The 19968-nt window shown below is 47.1% G+C and overlaps 1 protein-coding gene across 7 annotated transcripts in view; it reads left to right on the top strand.

Moving 5' to 3' along the window:
• Window positions 1–7036, top strand: part of LOC143168322 (cystathionine beta-synthase-like protein) — a 31910-nt gene extending 24874 nt beyond the window's left edge. For 3 of the 7 annotated variants that reach the window (XM_076354658.1, XM_076354649.1, XM_076354687.1), the window contains 3 exons: window positions 2086–2115; window positions 4739–4853; window positions 6514–7036. In XM_076354658.1, coding sequence (XP_076210773.1) covers window positions 2086–2115; window positions 4739–4853; window positions 6514–6623 — 255 coding nt within the window. In that variant the 3' untranslated portion in view covers window positions 6624–7036. Of the gene's footprint in view, window positions 1–852; window positions 1695–2085; window positions 2116–4738; window positions 4854–6513 lie in introns of those variants that run through there. The other 4 variants (XM_076354668.1, XM_076354677.1, XM_076354696.1 and 1 more) reach the window with 4 other exon arrangements.
• Window positions 7037–19968: the final 12932 nt, after the last annotated feature.

The raw sequence follows: 19968 nt of genomic DNA, 5'->3' as shown, positions 1-19968 counted from the left end.
CCACCATGCCCACTAAACCATGTCCCTAAGCACCTCATCTACTCGTCTTTTAAATACCTCCAGGGATGGGGACTCAACCACTTCCCTGGGCAGCCTGTTCCAATGTTTCACCACTCTTTCAGTAAAGAAATTTTTCCTTACATCCAGTCTAAACCTCCCCTGGTGCAACTTGAGGCCATTTCTTCTCGTCCTATCACTTGTTACTTGGGAGAAGAGGCTGACACCCACCTCCTTGCTACAACCTCCTTTCAGGTAGTTGTAGAGTGCGATGAGGTCTCCCCTCAGCCTCCTTTTCTCTAGGCTAAACAACCCCAGTTCCCTCAGCTGCTCCTCATAAGACTTGTTCTCCAGACCCTTCACCAGCTTCGTTGCCCTTCTCTGGACACGCTCCAGCACCTCAATGTCCTTCTTGTAGTGAGGGGCCCAAAACTGAACACAGTATTCGAGGTGCGGCCTCACCAGTGCCGAGTACAGGGGGACAATCACTTCCCTTGTCCTGCTGGCCACACTATTTCTGATACAGGCCAGGATGCTGTTGGCCTTCTTGGCTGCCTGGGCACACTGCCGGCTCATATTCAGCCAGTTGTCAACCAGCACCCCCAGGTCCTTTTCTGACAGGCAGCTTTCCAGCCACTCTTCCCCAAGCCTGTAGCACTGCATGGGGTTGTTGTGACCCAAGTGCAGGACCCGGCACTTGGCCTTGTTGAACCTCGTACAGTTGGCCTCGGCCCATCGATCCAGCCTGTCCAGGTCCCTCTGCAGAGCCTTCCTATCCTCGAGCAGATCAACACTCCCGCCCAACTTGGTGTCGTCTGCAAACTTACTGAGGGTGCACTCGATCCCCTCATCCAGATCATTGATGAAGATATTGAACAAGACCGGCCCCAAAACTGAGCCCTGGGGAACACCGCTCGTGACCGGCCGCCAACTGGATGTAACTCCATTCACCACAACTCTCTGGGCCCGGCCACCCAGCCAGGTTTTTACCCAGCGCAGAGTACACCTGTCTAAGCCGCGAGCCGCCAGCTTCTCTAGGAGAATGCTGTGGGAGACGGTGTCAAAGGCCTTACTGAAGTCCAGGTAGACCACATCCACAGCCTTTCCCTCATCCACTAGGTGGGTCACCTGGTCATAGAAGGAGATCAGGTTGGTCAAGCAGGACCTGCCTTTCATGAACCCGTGCTGGCTGGGCCTGATCCCCTGGTTGTCCCACACATGCCTTGTGAGTGCCCTCAAGATGAACTGCTCCATAATCTTCCCCGGCACCGAGGTCAGGCTGACAGGCCTGTAGTTCCCCGGATCCTCCTTCCGGCCCTTCTTGTAGATGGGCATCATATTGACAAGCCTCCAGTTGTCCGGGACCTCCCCCATTAACCAGGACTGCTGATAAATGATGGAGAGTGTCTTGGCGAGCTCCTCCGCCAGCTCCCTCAGCACTCTCGGGTGGATCCCATCCAGCCCCTTAGACTTAGAGCATCCAGGTGGCGTAGCAGGTTGTTAACTGCTTCCTCTTGGATTATGGGGGGTTCATCCTGCTCACCATCCCTGTCTTCCAGCTCAGGGGGCTGAATACCCTGAGGATAACTGGTCTGCCTGTTAAAGACTGAGGCAAAGAAGGCATTAAGTGCCTCAGCCTTTTCCTCATCCTCGGTGACAATGTTCCCCCCCGCATCCAATAAAGGATAGAGATTCTCCTTGGCTCTCTTTTTGTCATTAATATATTTGTAAAAACATTTGTTGTCAAGATATGTGAATTTTGATGTTAGCCACTTTCACCTGTCCATTCAATGTGGTGTGCCAAGATACCACAACTTCCCAGCTGTATGGGAGCTCTTCTAAAATATATAAGTATTGTTGCTGTTGCTTTGCTTCTCTTGCAGGAAAAGGATTTTGTTTTTAACACGGAATGCTTGACCTAGTTTTCACCAGGCTTTTAGTTTCAGCACGGTCTCATAGTAGATGAGGTGCTGTATTCCGGAAGTGTATGTAATGCTTCCGTTCAATCTACAAACTACCAAGTCCCTGAGGTTGAGAAAGGATGCTAGTTCTTTATGGACAAATGTAAATATATTTTTTCCTTCCCAGACAGATTATCAAGCATCAGGTGGAAATGTGGTGCGTAACAAAACTGCTTAGTTCATGTTCTCCCTCACTTGGACACCTTAAGAGTTTCTGGGGCTGGTGGTGTGCAATCATTTCTGTAGCTATGCTGGTGTTAGCTGTAGTAGCCAATTCTCTGCGCTTCTGAGGTTGTGACTTTTTTCCATGGGCAGCTTGAAGTTTCTCATGCTTCTTCAGTGAAGAACAGCTTAACCGTTTCTTTCCTCTTTAGTTCTGACTTTTTTCTTGGTGGAGGATGGAAGGGGAGTGACACAAAAGCAGTGGTGTTGCTAACATGCTAACTAAAAGCATCATTCATTGGTTATTTTCCATTTAAATTGATGATTTAATGGAGAAACATGGTTAAATGCACATAACCTCAGAAGTATTGTGGATTTTGCTTTTCTTACGACTTTAGTCAAGCTTATTTGGCTTGTTTACTGGTGAAATTGGGAAAACGGATGATCTATGTCACTGAAATGACTTAGGATATCCTACGGTTAGGATCTGTACCACAGCATGCATCAATAAGAGGTCAGCTTAGCCTGTGACTACCAAGGCAAAGCTATCTTTAGGCAACACAGGAAGCTTGCTTTGATATGATCACCACAATTATTTTGTGGCGATCTCTTAGAATGGAATCGTAATGGTCATAGCTTTTTTTTAAAGTCTCCAGTAGGATAGTACTCTCGGGCTTTGAAACACTAGTCACAGGATAATTTGCCAATCCAAACAAGTGCTGTGTTTTAGTGGAGTCAGCCATTCTTGTGGAGTCAGATGTTAGTTCCTGTGGTTTGGGGTCTCTTTACCCCTTCTTCCCCGAAGGATCTTTGCATTAGCTACTAATTTCTGTTAGGTGTGGTGCAGACATAGCCTTAGCAGACTTCTTGTCTGCCTTTACTGGAAAATAGGGCCAGGGCACGGTCTCCGAGACTTTCTTGTTACTATACCTAGTGTTTAATTGTTAGCCTGTTCCCTGGTGTGATTTTGGTTAGTGTCCTAAACCATTTAGCACTCTGCTAAACAACACAAGGCCTGGTGTCCCCAGCATCCCCGGTGGACCAGAGCCTACTTCTGGGGAAGGAGAGAGTTTAGTTGTAGGGCCCTGAGCAGTGCCATCTCACTTATCCTTAGAGCCAAACAAGCAGTCCCACTCATGTGTAGTGTAGTAGCATGTGCACTACCCTTAAAGACTTAGTAGGTTTAAAAAAATGCCTAAATGTGGGAAAACTCGTGGGCAAAATTTTTAGGGAGCTTGAATGAGCAGTAGTGAGACAGGCGAAAACTCTGTGGGAGTTCTGTTAAATTTCCATTAAGCATTTCAAAACATGTTTGTGTCTTCATAGCTGTCCCAGTGCTCCCTATGGGCTGCTTGTCCTGGTTATCTTTAGCCTACCCAGTCCCTGAAAACAGGTCTATTGATTACACACAATCAGATGGCAAGGGGCTCTACCCCTTCAGCGAGCTTTGAACTTGAGTTCAAAAGTTGGGCTTTGCAGGTACAGTTGCAGAAAACTGCTTGTCAGTGGTGGTGACTGATAGTTGACTCGATGTGGCAGTAGGTCCAGATTTTGCCCCACCCCTTGCCTGGCCCACAAGCTTAAGGATTGATGCTTCAGTATGCACTATAGCTTGCTGGTCCCTTAAACACAGGCTGCTGGGAATCCTCTTGATCTCTTCTAACTCACAGTATGGAGACAAGAGCTCTGTGTTCCAGTGCCGGCCAACTGTTCATGCTGCGGCATTTATTCCTCAGTCACAAGCTGAGCTCACTGCAGGACAAAGGCTGTTTTAATCTGCAGTGCAAGACTTTTTTCTTTGCTGTAAATTCCTTTAATACCCTTTAAAGAAAGTATGTCAGCTGGTGGGTGCCGCTGTTACCTGGGGAGAGTCACCTGGGTAATAGACCTATTGCTGCTGCTTAATATGTTAAAGCATGTAGGAAGAACAGTTTTATGCATTCTTTCAAATGGTTCCGGCAGGTGATCGGCGAAGTGTTTCAGAAGGATCTGTATTCTTTCTGCAGAGTCAACACAGGGTGCTTTCTTGTTTAGTCTTAGCAAAGCTGAACTTCACTAGAAAATGAATTCTTAATTCTCAGCTCCTTGATTTGCACTTGAATACAGTGTTAGCTGAGCAATCTTTACCCTTGGTCTTGTTTTTGGCTTGTTTGGGCTTTTCTCTTCCCCTGCTGCCTTTGCAGTTTGTATTCACTTCCACAATGATTTGAAGCCTGATTCATTCACTTTTTCCCAGTCTTGCTAGAGCAAAATCACTAAGTATAATGAGTTTTTATGGTAACTTCTTTTGTTAGACACACGGAACACTTGACCTTCTTCCATCGTTAACTTTTTTCAGATTTTCAGTATGTTCAGTATATTCATTATGTTTACAGAATCAGAATGAATAACTTCATGTAGTGCTTCATTTTTTTTGTTCTGTTTTCTTGGAAATTAGAAACAAAGAAAACTGATCTTTTAAGTTGGCCTTGATTTGTTAGTGTTTTACAGTACTTCAGATGGGAGCAGTATATAAATGCTGGTGTATTGTTTTTAATAGTGCACAAAGTATATGGGGATTATTGACCACTAAACACATAAAGGACTATTTTATTTAAGTTTTGTAACTCTCTCCTCAGATTAACCTGAAAGATAACTTGGGGAAACTCTCTCATATCCTGGAAATAGACCACTTTGCTTTAGTGGTTCATGAACAAATTCAGTGTGAGTATGATGTACTGCGCCTTGTAAGAGGTAATCTTTCAGTGGTAACAAGAAGCACCTACAAGTGTGAGTGTGTAAACAAGTTCTGAAGAACCCAAATCCTCTTTCTGCATATGTAACACTGTGCTGCTAACACTCAGTAAGACACTACTACTGTCGTTCTTGTGGAGCAGATGTTAAATCCATTAATAACCTCACATACTGTAACGTACCTGCTTTTGGAGCAAGCTACTGCTCAGAACTGAGTGCCTGAGTCTAGTCCACTGTGCAGCGGCTTTGTTAGTAGCAGTAAGCCAATGAATAAGCTCCTGCAGTACAACTGATCTTTGCTTCTTCCTGCTCCTGTCATGCAACTTCCAGCAGTTCCATCACAGTGAGCGTCCCAGGTTAACTACACTTCAATTTCTTGCCTTTCTAAAGCAACACCTTTATTACAACTTCATAAAGTTAGTAAGATCTAGATGTCAACACTGACATCACCATCTCAAGACAGCTTAGTATTTCTGTTTCCTGTTTATTTCGTTTAAACTAACTTACTCCCCTTCACTTGATGTTTTTCCTCCAAACTCTACTTTTCTTCATCCTTCTCAAAACTCTTTACACTGCCTTCTTTATGAACTGGAAATGACTAAATAAGTCTTCAAAGCTAAGGTATATCACTGCTATATGTGAATAATATTTTTTTCCTGTTTTATCTTCCTTATAGCAGGCAACTTGCAAAATTACAAATACCGAGAAACTAGACTAAAACCAATATTGAGACTCACCAGATAAATTTATCTGACAGCTGTCTCAATTATGACTGTAAATGAAGAATAGTCATCAAATTTGGGTTTGTTCCTGATAATCTCCATAAGGATGTGCTTTTGACTCTGTGCCGACTAACTATTTATAAGCCTAGAATCTCACTGGAAGCTGGCAATGGAACAAAGATTGAGTAAATGAAAAGTCCAGGACAATCCGTCTGGCTGAACAAACTGAGTATATAAGTAGGCTAAACGTCTCAATACAGCCAGACTTTAGGAACAGGGAACTTAGACCATAGATAAAGGGCCAGAGGTCACTTGGCCACTTGGTTCCCAGGTCAAAGGCTTATGCTCACAATGAAAAATCACTTGAACCTGTGCTCTCAATGCAGCAATGATTAGATGGTTAATAAGTTTTTTGGATATAAATGGGAAAATGTTGTATTGTCATTTTTATACTAAAGCTGTATTTGACAGTGGTGTAGGAAGATGGTAGTGTCGCATGTCCTCCTCTAGTGGCCCCTGGTTCAAACGGGATAATATCAGCTTGCAGCTGCTTCAAGTAGAGCCACAGAAACTAATGTATGAGGAAAGTACGCTTTATAACAGAGGATTTGGTCTGAATTTTCACGTCAAGAAAAATAAATCTGATGGACCCTTATCCTTCCTTCCATAATGTTTCAGTTTCTGCACCCCTTTTGTTGAGTAGCCTTTCTGAAATGAAAATCCTTGCCGCTTCCTGTGTGACTGTTGGTCAAGAAGCCATTTGGGTTCCCCCTCAATGTACAAGGGTCATCAGTGATAACCAACTCCACCAACAGGCCCTGACACGTGGAGCTGGGATGGCTTGGCACCTTCCTTTACAAACAGTGCCATTAAAACCAAGTGGGATGGTGGGTTTTTGTGCCTCCTAAAGCCAGAAATCCCTCTTTGTTTCTGTGTAGATCACACTGATGGTTCCTCCAGTAAGCGGCAAATGGTGTTTGGCATCGTCACAGCCATCGACCTGCTTAACTTTGTGACTGCACGAGAACGGGAAAGAAAGTCCAACTAAAGTCAAGTAGCAACGTGGAGCCTCTTCAACAACATTTTGCAATCTCCAACAAAGAATCCAGTTTATTTCTTAGGTAGAATGGTCTGTCCTTAGGGTGGGTTTTTTTTTTTTTAAATTCCGAAAATAAGCAGTTAGCTATCCTGGTGTCAGCTGTACAGCCAGTGCATTTTGCTGTATTGCACAGCTTCTGGGGACTTGTTTCTTAATCAGGTTACACAATATTTCTTATCAAGACAATTTATTTTTTTACCTATATATATGTGTGTGTGTGTAAAAAAAAAAAAAAAAAATATTGCCTAAATTAACTGGTATGTTCCCTACTTGTTATGTCTAAAGTCTGGCTTTCCAGAACATTGTTTCAGATTCATAAATTGTGTTGAAATAAAGAGTTACTGAAGCAGAGGCCCAAGAGAGCTCTGGAAAGTTTTGGATTCTTTTTTTTCGTGCAAGGGTGTTAAGCTAGATAATACCTGTGTGGAGACAAAAATGGGACTGGAGCGTGGAGAGAAGAAAGGGGGGATTTCCCTTTTGGTGACATCAGTGGAGGAAATCCTGAGGGCTGGAGTTGAGGCTTGTTTCAACCAGCTGCCCTGAGGAAAAACTGACTTGAGTGGACGCCTGACAGTGAAGTGACAAACATAAACTAGTGACTTTGTTTTACACGGTGCACCAGCTTTCACTGCGAAGACAGACCTCTCTCTTTTTTCCAGTTGTACCCTGATAAGTAAGCACAAGTGAAAAGATTAAAAGGTCAGACCAAGCTTCTTGCCTGAAGGTTTTTGAAAATCACAGTTTCAGCTAGTACCTTCCCCTTACCTCGCCACCCTCTTATTTATCTTACAGAGCTTCTTTTTATGCCTGTTTTAGGAGAGCCAAAGGTAATCTGTCAAGAGCTGTAAACTCTTTCAAGTCCTGTTCAAGTGCCCCTACACTGTAGCGCCTTATTCCAGGAGAAAAACCCTACTGCTAACTGAATTCACTGTAGCCAAGCTTGGAAGTAACTAGCAAACAAGGTGTGGACTGTTACTGTCAAGCGTACGCAAGAGTAACGTGCAGTAGGTGTTCGCAGCTACAACTTTTCACCACTTCTGTAACTCTGGATTCTTCAGTAACGTTTGACTTGCGTAGCTGTGGCACAGTTTGGCGCTAGCAGCCCCATGCGTACGCGGCTGTCCTCAGACTGCCGACTGCTGTTGGTGGTAACGATGAGTGGAATCGCCCTGCGGTTGTAGGAGAAAAGTAGCTGTTCTTCATCTTCGTAAAGACTGCTCTAGTCACCTTCTGACTGGCCTTTTGCCAAGAATAAAGTTTTTGATCAGCAGGAGTGACACTTTTCTTAGCTTGCCTCTCTCTCCACTGAAGTAGAAAAACACTATTTAGGCTGGGGCTATTGCTGGTAGGATAGCAAAGTTGTGGTTTGGTTTGGTTTTCTGTTTTGGTTTCTTTTTTTTAAAAAAGCTGAAGGGAGTTGTGAGTCAGCTAAGAGAAAACAAAGGGGTTATTTAAAAATCACAATTACTACCTCCTGTATATAGATTTCTTTCTACCTTGCTGGCCTCCCTGTGGCAATGGAATTTGCTGTACCTTTTGGAAGCGCGTGCTCAGAGGAGAGGGGCGGCGGAAGCCGCCCTGTCCCATGTCAGTGCTGAGCAAAGAACATCAAGCAGAGCCTTTGCAGTTGTGCCTCGGGTGATGCTGGCCTGGAGGAGGGAGGCAAGAGCTCAAAGCCAAAGAAGTGACACCAGCGATCGCGTCTGCCTGCCAGCAGTGTGACGGCCCGATTTGTCTTCTAGCTGCTTCTCGCTCACCTTAAGTTTGTGAACGTTAAGAACTCTGTTGTAATAATAAAAAGCCTCAGTCTGGTTGCTGATAACTCTTCAATGCCATGCTGGTGACTGCTAAGTTTATTCTGCCCTTGTTCAGTTTATTTCCTTAGACGTTGGCTGTCCCTTCAGATTAGGGCTATTGCTGAAGTAACGTGACCCATATTTACCTTAAACTATGGTTTAACCATTAAATTCATATACTACTTTAAGATTTAAGACAACTTTTCCCAAGGCTCTGGAATAAACTACTATGAAGTCTAAAAATGTGCAACTTCAGTAATAATTGGTTCTAAAGGATGGTTGATTTTTTGAAATGTTTTCTTTTTTTTTTTTCTTTTTTTTTTCCCTTACCCTTATGCTGGGCAGTGATTCCTTTCTCGCTGTTCCCCCTCACTGTAGTGACAGCCCCAGCGTGGGCGCTTTGACTAGTGGGAAGCGGAACTGGTGTGAGTATCAGATGTGTGTACCTGTGCGCTGAAGACACTGTTTTCAAATCTGGATTAGCTTTTCTTGGCTGAACAGCTCTCTCTTACCTCGGTTGCTGCTCGACAGAGCCTAATAACTCATCTTTCAAGCTGTATTTTTTAGCTACTTCCCAAGGGGCCATAAATAACTCATCACAGTGAGGGGCACAGTCTTTGATCACTTCTAACATCCTTTTTGTTGTAGAGAGAGTGTAGAGAGAGCCTGCGATGGTCAGTTGTATCCCTTGAGACATTAGTATTTCAGCCAAGCTTCTAAACTCATTTCCCAATTATTTCAAATACTGTTGTCAGATATATTTTCATATCTATTCTTAATTTACAGGGAAGGCCGAGAGGGACTTATTTCGTTGATTACTTGTGTTTTCACTGCATCCTTTGAGTCCCACACTTCTAAAAGAACCTGTGTACTACACTAGATGCTACTAACGGAAGCGTTTGCTACAATCGTAGCTGTCACTGCTGCTACATTTTGGCATTACTGTTGCTCTTGAAAATTTACCCTACTTGCTTTTGTCTGATTTTTTCCCCATTTTCCATCTGACCTTCACTGATGGCGGCGGGGAGGGGGGTGCTTAAGTATTTGGGGTTTTTTCCTTTTCTTTTTGTGCCTGTAAAAGCTCCGTGTCCCAGCCTAACCGAATTCAGCAAGAAATATGAGGAGGGTAGAAGGAGATTCCCAAAGTTGCTTTTCAGAACAGCAGTACAGGAGAGAAGTTAAGAGTTGGGGCAGCAGAAGATTAGTGCGTAGCTTTACCTGTGACACAGAGAAAAGTGTAAAGATTTTAATTTGCTTTTTTAGTTTACCGTTCATAAATTAATCTCTGTAGCGTCATGAAATCAGGTAGTATTGCTGATTAAGAAAGAGGGGGTGGTTAGAGCTGGTAGGGAAGAGGGGATGTGAGTCTAAAGCAACCCAAGTAAGCCAAAGTATCCGAGAAATCCACCTGCGCTGCTCTGCCTGCGCGGTTTGCGAGAGCGGGAGCTGTTTCCTGTTCTACACTAGCACAAGGGGGAAACGGTGGCCACCAGCCACTCTTACTCACAGGAGCAACCCTGTTTGACCAGAGGAATTGGGGAAATAGATGGAGTTGCTGAATGACTGAAAAACTTTCCTGAGCTCTTTCCTGTAGCAGGGATGAAGGCAGCAAGGAGAAGGGAACAGGGAATCCTGCAAAGCTGAAGTTTCTCTGATGCAAAAGCTTATGAGCGTGATGCTTTTTTTTGCATGTGTGCAAGTGTTGTTACTAGCCTGGTCCTGGTTAGTAGTGCTAGGGCTGGATTAACACTTGACTCATCTCTCTGTTTCAAATACCGTGAGGACGAAGAAAGATATTGCAGTTTGTTGGTTTGGTCTTTAATCTGAAGTTCAAGTCCAGAGCTCGAGCAGAACTGTTTGTTTTTTCTGAAGTGGGTGCCTGCATCTTCTGTTTACCTGTGCTGGTTATGCAAGTGCCGACTAAGCCTGGAAGCTATTTTGCACATGGATGCTTATATCAACAATTCGTGCTGTATTTGTTTGTCACTGTAAGAGAATATCAGTCCTTTTGGTCTAATGTTGGCTCTGCAAAAATACTTCTATTTTCTCACCTGAAGACAATTATCCAGTAAAATCTGTACAATGTTTTGCAAGCAGTTACCAGGCGATGACTTAAGGATCATTTTGAAGTCATTGCATCCAGTATTACTTCCAACTGCTTCCACAAGCTGTGGCTGACTCCAGAACTCTGTCTAGCTGAGGTTCCTCTAAGCAGCCAGACCAGTCTCATCTGCCCACCAAGCTCGTCGCTAAATTGTTTCTGAAAACGTCTGCTTGCCGTTACGAATTTCACACAACACGCTCACTGTCAGGAGTTGCCTAGCGTTGCCACTGTCATCTAACAGCCTTTCTTACTGCGTAGTGTCAACACACAACCGTGACAAAGGGAAGACTTCTTATGCTCTAAGGAGCCAGGAAAAATCAATGCTATGTGCTGTATGCATTGCACAAATGTTCACAAATTACAATATAAAGAGTTCAGTAAAAGCTCTTTGACTGCAGAATGACTTGGGTTTTTTAACAGCAGTTCAAGTTGAAAGTGTATTGGACTGTAGACTGTGAGAAATTTCTGTCCGCTGCAGAAGACCTCTCGCTTTCAGTGTGTGGACTGCCATGCTCTGCAGTTCTTTTCTTCTGTCTCCAGAGAGCTGCTGGTATGGCAGGACTGTCGGTGAGCCAGCCCACGGTCTGCTTCTCATGGCCAGCTTTAGTACAATCCTGGTGTTTCTGTGCAGGGTAGGAAAGGAAGGATGTAGATCTAGGGCTCAGATGCCACTGGTGAAGTTCCTACAGCAACAGGGCCTGTGCAGTCAACTGGATAGATATTTCTGAATAAATGCAAGGGGTATGGGGCAGCCTGTGTTTCTGTGAGAAGGCAATGTCTTTCGGGAATTATGGTGAAGCTATAACGCTAAAAGGTGCATGAATTCAAGTGAGGTGCATGGGTGTTGTTCTGTGGATAAGGAGCAGCTGGGAGAAACCGAAGGGGCTGGCTGTGTTATTTCAGAGCTATGTATTTGTGCTGCTGCTCAGCGTCTTAGTCGATTGCTCAAGTTAAACCACGATGAAGGTGGTTTATATCTGCTAGGCAAGCGAATAAACCCCTCATCCCTTGTTTTTTTGGTCCCTATTTCCTTATGCAGTCAGTCCTTGCTCAGCCCCATCCAAATAGCTTAGGACCCTGTCGGCCAGTCTCACTGGGACGTTGTTCCATCTCGCAGAGACCCAGGGAAAGGCTGGTGGGTGGAGAGGTGCAGGGGGGGCTTCCTTTGCCTGACTCGGGTGCCAGGGCCAGTCCCGTGGGCGTGTGGCACCGAACTCCTTGCTGGCTCACTCGCCCGCATGTCGGGTTTTCTTCTAGGGGCACAGTTCATCTACCTCCTCACACACAGAGTGCTCTGTCCTCAGCTTTATCTTCCTACTCCTGATCCAGTGTGCTCTCCAGCAGCATGGGGTGACTGACACAGCAGGCAAATGATACACTAAACTTTCTTTACCTTACACATCCTTTTCATGTGATTAGTTGAAATGCTGTCATTGCCGGCAGCAATTGCAGACCATTGCCTTACCTTTACCTTTAGGCAGTCTACTAGGAGGCAAAAAGGATCCTGATATCGCAGTCTGATACACAGAAGGCTGACGTTGCTCCCAGGCTCACCCGTGCAAGGAAAGAGCGTTTCAGCAGAAAGGCCAAAGGCTAACCAGGCACAGAGAGCAGCAGGCAGCACGCGGGATCAAGTTCCACCTGCCAGCAGGCTAAAGGCGTGCCTGCCCCAGCCGCAGCCCCTGCTCCGTGCTGCTGCTCCTGCTGCCAGGCTGCAGCCGCGGTCCCGAACAGGGAGCTGAACCAGTTACAAAATACCCTAGCAAGGTAGATCAGGGGTGGTTTTAGCCAGTGCAGCTATTGAGAGAAACATCCAGGGCTCCTCAGCATGCCCCAAGGGCGTCCCGTTAGCAGCAGCTCCCCACCCCTGAGGTTTGGGTGTTGCATGCAGGTGACCGTGCACACCCCGTTTTTGCGGAAGGCGGCAAGACCTTTCCCGACTGCTGAGGCACTGCCTAATGGCACCACTAGGACTGAACTGGCCCCAGCTGTGGAGGTGCCCCTCCTCATGGTTCGCCGACACAGGGAAAATTACTGGGTACAATCCACCGTACTGGCTCTGGAGGTAAACGGAGGACTTCAGTCCAGAAAGCTACCTTACAAAAGCGATAAATTCCCTTTGGGAAAAAAAATACCCACCAACCCACACTTGTGTTGCTGATGGAAGTGCCACTACCTTTTGCCACTGCAAGGTAAAGGCAGACGTGTTTCAGCTTTGCTCATGAAATATTCCTGAAGGCGTTCTTTATCTATACGGGCTTATAGGAAGTGGAGCTTTGGAGAGGGAAGTGGCTGTGCGCAGGTGTGTGGAAGCATAGCCCCTGCCAGGGTGCAAGGAGCCTGGCCTGCACCAGGGTGCTGGCCCCGCTTGCCGCGGGGTTAAACACATACAGCAGGGATGCTCTGTGTGTGGGGGGGTCCCACAAAGCCCGGGCCTTCTTCCTCAGTCCCTGCTGAAGCTGTGCTGCAGCCATGCCCGTGCCCAGCCTTGCACCCAGCTGCCCATGCTGCCATCTTGCTTGCCGGGGCCCTGGCTTGGCCTCAAAGCTGCCCTAGCTCTGCACAGTGAACTGCGCTGCAGACCACATCCAGCTGAAATGCAGCTTTCCCCCCAGACCACATTACCTCATCAGTGAAATTGGTTTTCTGATTTGTTTTTCTAGGCGTCCATAATGGAAAGGGCAATGTATGATAGGGATGGCTGGCAGGGGGGTGGGAGGGAGGACTGCAGGCAAGGGTTGCTCAGCTGGGTATTGCTGCTGCATCAAACAGCGGCTCCTGCAAATCTGGACCGTCCCTGTGCCTTCCTCAAGGTCAGGGGGAACGATGGCGGAGAGCCACGTGTCATGGCTATGTCCAACCACTGCTTTGTTAGGTGCCAAATGCTGAGAGTCACCCAGCGGCTGTAGTGCTGGAGGACGGTGAGCGAGGGGAGAGCCTGCAGGACCTGGCCTGTGGTGTGGCATTAAGAAGAACAGCTAACCCACCTGCCACCACCCATGCACCCCTGCCTTAGTCTTAAGAAAAAATCTACCCCTATTTAGGGAAAAAGCCAAGTGCTGTTTACGCTGCAGCTTGCACTACTCTTTCAGTAGCTAAAAATACGCCATAGCTTCTTCAAACAGATGCACCTTCTTCTTTCACACCTGCCAACTCTCAGGCTTTGAAAAGTCGCTGCCTCTTCTAGTGGTAACCAGCTGGATTTGTATGCCCACACAAACAGGGCGAGTGGCCTGCATGCACCGACCGCCCCTATATTCCCTGCATAGTGTGGTATGCAACAGCTACTTCACGTCCATGGGGAAACTGGAGTGAAGGCAATGTGCTGATTCACAGTGACACCGCTGCCTTTTGGGCCCATCAGGATACGGGAATGCGCTGATGAGCCCCATGGGGCAAGCACAGCGGGTCTGACCTGCAAAGGGTGGGAAACCCAACGTGTTTGTAGCCGCTTGTGTCTTGGGTTCCTCCCAGTGTCCTCCTAAGAAAAGCTAGCAGGTCCGCTCTTCCCCGCCTGTCTCCGGAGCATAGCTCTCCCTACAGCCACCAGCAGTAGATGCACTATCAAAGGATCAGATGCATTGAAAACATCCGTAGGTTGTATCAGCAAATGCTGACCTCTCCTGAAACAGGGGGGTGTGAACGGCTTCTTCAATGCAGTAACAAAAATGTAACTTTTCTAACCCATTTCTGCCTTGGACTGTGACAGGCTTGAGCTAGTGCACCTTACACCCAGCACCTCGCTCTGTCATACAGATCCCTGCCGCGGTGAGGCTAGTCACGAAACGCGGCGCTGCTCAGAAGTGTCAATGGGGTCTAGCCACGAGCAATTGAATTCTTTATCTGGTTTTGGTAAGACTTAAATTAGGGGGAGGAGGTCTTCATAAAATCCATATTTTGGACAGATGGCACATGTCATCTTTCAGCTGGAATAGTTTTGCACTAAAATAAGACTTTTACACCAAGTGTGTTGAAGAGGTGAAAAATATGTTTAACAGCAAGTAACATCCTCCTTTTCTCCCAGTTCACCCACGTAACTCAGATAGCAGGTATCATCACCAGTATTCCAACTCACAGTCCCATTCAGCTGGACCAGTAGCCGTTTTAACCCTATGTCCTCACAGCAAAATGTGACTCTGACGGCCAAAGATAAGCCAAGAGCCAAGGAAAGCCTGTTCTGCCCTGAATTATCTGCCGGGCCTTCTAAGACCATTGCTAACCCTTCTTCTCCTGACAGCCTATCAAGCCCTACCATGGAACTTCAACTGCTTTGACAAAACCGTTTTGATTATTAAATTACATGGGAGGGAAAAACATGGATTTCTTCCCGCTTGGTACAGCAGAATTAGGAACATTTTAAAACCAGGTTGTCTCCTCTAGGAGAAAAATTAACCAGGGGGGTAGCTCTGTGGTCATGAAAGATCTCTCCTCCCAAGCGCCCAGAAGTAAAACCTGAGTGCTGCATCCCTTTCGACCCCGATGAGATGAGTGCTATAAAACTACCTCTGCAAAGAGTCTTTTTGATGATGCTTTAAAAAGCAGAGGCCCTCTCCCTGTGCATGGTCATGAACTCTCCCATCACACCTTCTTGTGAGAGCAAGGAGCCATCCCAGTGCTCTCAGCCGCCTCCGTCGCTCCCTGTGCCTCCCTCTCTTTTTATGGCCGGCTGGCCAGTTCTCTCCGGTTGTTGCTTCCCGGTCTAAGGACGCTGCCGTTTAGTCAGCGGGATCCTGCAGGGTAAAAGCTGCAAGGTAACTGTTGAGATAAAGGACAGGGCGGTGCAAGCCTGCTGTGGAATAAGCAGCTATGCGATGTGCTCTCCTGTGTTTTTTCAACTTAGTAACGCTTAAACACAAGCACCACCGAACAGCAAGGTAAGATTAGGTACCCACGGGACATGTTTTTATAATGTGCACGGGCTTTGAAGTGCCTGGTGCGTCTTGTGTGGAGTGGAAGCACGACAAGGATGCCAGTGCAGACCCCAGCCAGCCCCCCGCGGACCAGCTTCTCCTCTGCTCTTAACCCAGGCGCAGGCAAAGCAGGAAAACCCATGTCAAAATGTCTGCCGTCCTCACCTGCCGGGGGCAAAATCAGTTGCATGTGTGCCCGTACAGCTGGTGATGCCGAACAGAGTCAGACCGCGTAGCAGCTCTCGGGATGGTGGTGGTGGGCAAATTACTTGAGCATTCTGATCAGATGCAGCTAACAGCTTTTACTTCAAAAAAGGGGACATGGAGGGGATTTTTTTTTCCCAAAGTCCCCAAACTTGCCATTTAGACCCTTTCTGAAGAAAATCTTTCATTAAAAAAAAGATTTCTCTAAACAAAGTATTTTATTTCAAAATGATCTTCTGTCCCTCCAATACCCATCTAAATCTCGGTTTCCTTTTAGGTTGAAAAGATCAACATTTCTTGCAGTTTGGTCACCAAAGGGAAGAATCTTATTTTTTAATGTGGCTTCACTTCGAGCACATGCTGCTTCAGGAGGCAGCCAGGAAGGGGTGGCTGGGTTATTCTGTAACTGCAATGCACAGAAAACACAATTCTTGCTGGGGTTAGGGTTATTTGCAGCCTCTTTAAGAGAGACCTGCGTGCTCTGCGTCACATCAGATAGCCCACAAGATTTTTCTACAACAGATTACCTCTGGCAATGTTTTCCAGAGAGTTCATTTATTGCAAAAAGACCAAAGGTAATGTCATTCCTTTGCTAATACCTACAACAGTCATGTCTTTGAAAGGTTTAATTCCAAAATAAGCATTCCAATAAGCCTTATTCTCGCCTGATCATCTGAATAGTGGTGAAGTTTCCTTCGCGACTGTGTTTTGGGGGAGCACGGCCCCAGCCCGGACCAGGCAGCTCTGTGCACTGCCCCGGCTGTGGGAAGGAGCAGGGGAAGGAGGGACCGAAATTCCCGTGGGTATTTCCTCTTCCAGTAAATCTGCACCCAGATAATTTCCTAATTGCCCAGCTGGCATTTGGGAATCATCGCGGAGCAGAAGCTGTTCGCTGTTTTCGGCTGACTTAATAGTAAAGCAGTTGCACGAGGAGCGGGAGCTAGCATAAGAAAGAGAAAGAGGTTTAGGGCTGGAGGTGGTGCGGAGGGTAACCCTAGGTTCCCAGAGAACACAGACAGTCCATATCAGACAGCACCTAACGTAATATGTCATTTCTGTCATTGTTTATGCCTGGTTCAGCAAGGCACATGCTGACGCAGATGAGCCGGGTTTAAGCAGCAGGTTAAGTATGAGACACAAAATCAGATCAGAAACAAAATTCTAAAACCACCACAAAATTGCTGGGGGGATGGGTTGAGAGCACTTCTGAAGATAAGTATGAATTAAAACGAGCAACAAATTGCTTATCTTTTTTTATACCCCAATCATTTACGCTCGGAGAGCAATCAGGTGCTGGGCATAATTAGGTATGGGGCAGGACCCAATCAGCGTCCCTCCGCAGAGCGCTTACCGCCACTCATTGGTGTCCCCTGCCACCAGGCACATATAAGCTCAGCGCTGGAGCGCAGCGAAGGCACTCGGCTGATACACCGAAGGTCGTAAGTATGGCTTATCTGTTACTGAACACGCTGCTTTTCTAATGGCAGACTGCATGGGAGCCATGCCTACTAACCAGGTAACTCTGTTGTCACGGAGAGGCTTGAAAAGAGGAGGAATCTGGTAGCCTCTGCTTCTCAGCCTGTTCAAAGGGTGACTCTGATCCGGGGAGTGTCTGTGCTTTCAGCAAGATCTGAATAAATCTGAAAACTGGGGAGGTTCTGGCTTTACGCTACAAGATCAGTCAGGCGGTGGAGCGGGTTGTCTGGAGAGCTTGTGCAGTCTCCATCCTTGGAGGTTTTCAAGACCCAAGAGGACAAAGCCCTGAGCAACCTGGGCTGAACTTAGTGCTGACCCAGCTTTGAGCAGGAGGCTGGACTGGGGACCTCCCGAGGTCCCTTCCAGCCTGGGTCGCTCCATGATTCTGTTAAACTGACGTTGCGTTTGTCTTGCTCAGTGACAGCAATACCATTTCTTTAAAATAAAGCAAGAAAATGACATTTTACTTTGAATGGGGCAAGTTTGCTTGTAATTCTCTCTGCCCTGCTGAGTTCATCTTATTTTCCCTCAGTCTACTTAATGAGTATCTCGATTTTCTTCCTTTTGAAGTTATCAATGCAGTCTGATAACCTAATAATTGCAATCTCCTATCTGCAAAGTACTCTATAAACATTAGCCTATGCTCTTTGTCATATATTTTCAGTAAGTGGCAGCAGCTGCAGAATTGCATGTTAGCACGCCTGGTCTCTTGGCTTGCCTCCCAGCTCCAGTGGATATTTCCATTTATCCTTTGTCCAGTCTCATGCCATCTCAAGCTTCTCTATTTAGAAGAGAGGAACAGGGCCGTTGCAGGATACCTACAATAGGTCAGATGTATTTGACGGCTGATCAGATGACAGCTGAAGCTTCAGGCAGGGGTTAGGAGGAGTATTGGGACATAGTGGGCATGGTGGTGTTGGGTTGATGGTTGGACTCGATGATCTTAGAGGTCTTTTCCAACCTCAATGATTCTATGATTCTATGATTCTATAGGTAAGAGTTTTGATCATCAAGAGAGGACGTATCTTTGCTTTGTGATGTAAGGTGACAAACTGCACTGGAGGCAGTGTGGGGAGATATTTGCACTGGACATTGCTCCTCTCAGCCATCCTTGGCTGCAGTCAAGACTGTCCACAGTGGCCCCATGCCCCTTTCTGCCCACGCTTCCCACCCAGCCTGCATGTTCATGGGATGTGACTGCTGAGACCATCAGTGGGGGAGCAGCTTGCTGGTGTTGTGTCAAGGCCTCCAAATGATACGGGAAGGTCAGATTCTTCCCATCCTTTGGTACCGTTTCAGGTCATCTGCTGTCTTGCGTAGATGGTATTGGGGTTCCTACACTTCAGGCAATTTTTAAGGTTACCTTCAGAACCACAGTGGTTTTAGACATATCTTAATTTAAATATGAATCCAGACCCTGGGCACAGCGATGCAGGGATTTTAGAGTGATTTGTAACTGGGAGGACATCTGTGCAGTCCTGCAGCACCACGCCAGGAATTAACCAACCCTTGAGGAGACACATGAGAAATCCTCCAGCAGAGAGGAATGTAGATGTTGACCTAGCCAAGGGCCAGGTCTTGTTTCTTTGTTCTCTGGGCATCTAGAAAATACGTCTGTATCCACTTTGGGTGAGCAAACAAAAGAAAACCCCATTCTTGCCTTTTTTTAGTGTCAGATGTTAAGGGAACCAAACACAATGAGCAGAACGCAACCTTATTTTAGAAGGTGGAAAGCCAGCAATGCTCTTCCCCCCATGAAGTCCTCCTGCAGTAGCTACCTCAGCATGGCTTTAGGGCCGGGTTGGCTGCTCCTGGCAGGGGCGACGCTGGGGCCTGTGGCACTTCTTGGAGATGGCAAGGGAGGTGCTCGGATGCTGCCATTCCCAGGCGGGTGCCCAAGGGGTGTCAGGGCACTCCTGAGCCCCCGGGGAGGTCGCCCACCTTCGCCCAGGGCTTGGCAGGCGGCTGTCCCCGCAACTGGATGCATGGCGTTGGCTCCCCACATGCTCAGCTGAAACACAAAGTGGCTCTGGGACTGCTGCTCTGAAGTGGGGGTGCAAACCCCAGCCTGGAGGGGGACCGGTAGCACCGGGCCCTCTCCGGCGATCCCCGCAGCTCGATGTCGCTCCTGCAGCTCCGCCGAGCTGCCCCATGGGGAAAGATGGGGCACAGGCAGCGCTCACACGCAGCCGGGGCTGGAGGGGAGAGGGGCTTGCGCAGGGCCCTGCAGCCACTGCAGGCCTCCCTCGGGGCCGGCACCCACCGGGGCAGGGGGCCACATGCCAGCAAAGAGAGAAAAGACCCGCAAAAGCAGACCTAATAATATCAGCCCCCTGCCTCTCCTCTCTTTCCACCCCACGGCAAAACGGTGGAGATGGGCATCACCAGAAAAAAAAAGAAAAGAAAAAATACTTGTAAAATCTAGTTTGCCAACATTTTGGTTGGTAACCGGTGACCTCAGTTGTGAAAGCGTGATAACTACCTCTGATACACTGTGGCTTATCTCTTCTTTACCCACAAGTGACTTTTGCTCCTTCCCAGTTAATTCATTAGGTAAACAAGGATTTACTTGGGGAGATACACTCAAGGCCGACACAAATCCTGACTTGCAAGGAAATGAACATTTTTTTTTCCTTTAATCCCCCCCAAGAAGCAACAGGTTTGGCAGTGGCGGGGAAGAGCGCCGGGAGGCAAAGTTTGCCAGGAGAGTTTTTGTCGGCTGTGGGGTCCAAGCCGTTTTGGTGTGACCACCCTGCACCCTCGTGGTCTCTCGCTGCTTTGTGGGGCTGGGGTCGGGGTCTCCA

The sequence above is a fragment of the Aptenodytes patagonicus genome, chromosome 1 (genome assembly GCF_965638725.1).
Source record: "Aptenodytes patagonicus chromosome 1, bAptPat1.pri.cur, whole genome shotgun sequence".
NCBI lineage: Eukaryota > Metazoa > Chordata > Aves > Sphenisciformes > Spheniscidae > Aptenodytes > Aptenodytes patagonicus.
Note: the sequence above shows the minus strand (reverse complement) of the source record. Positions and strands in the feature narration are given on the sequence as shown.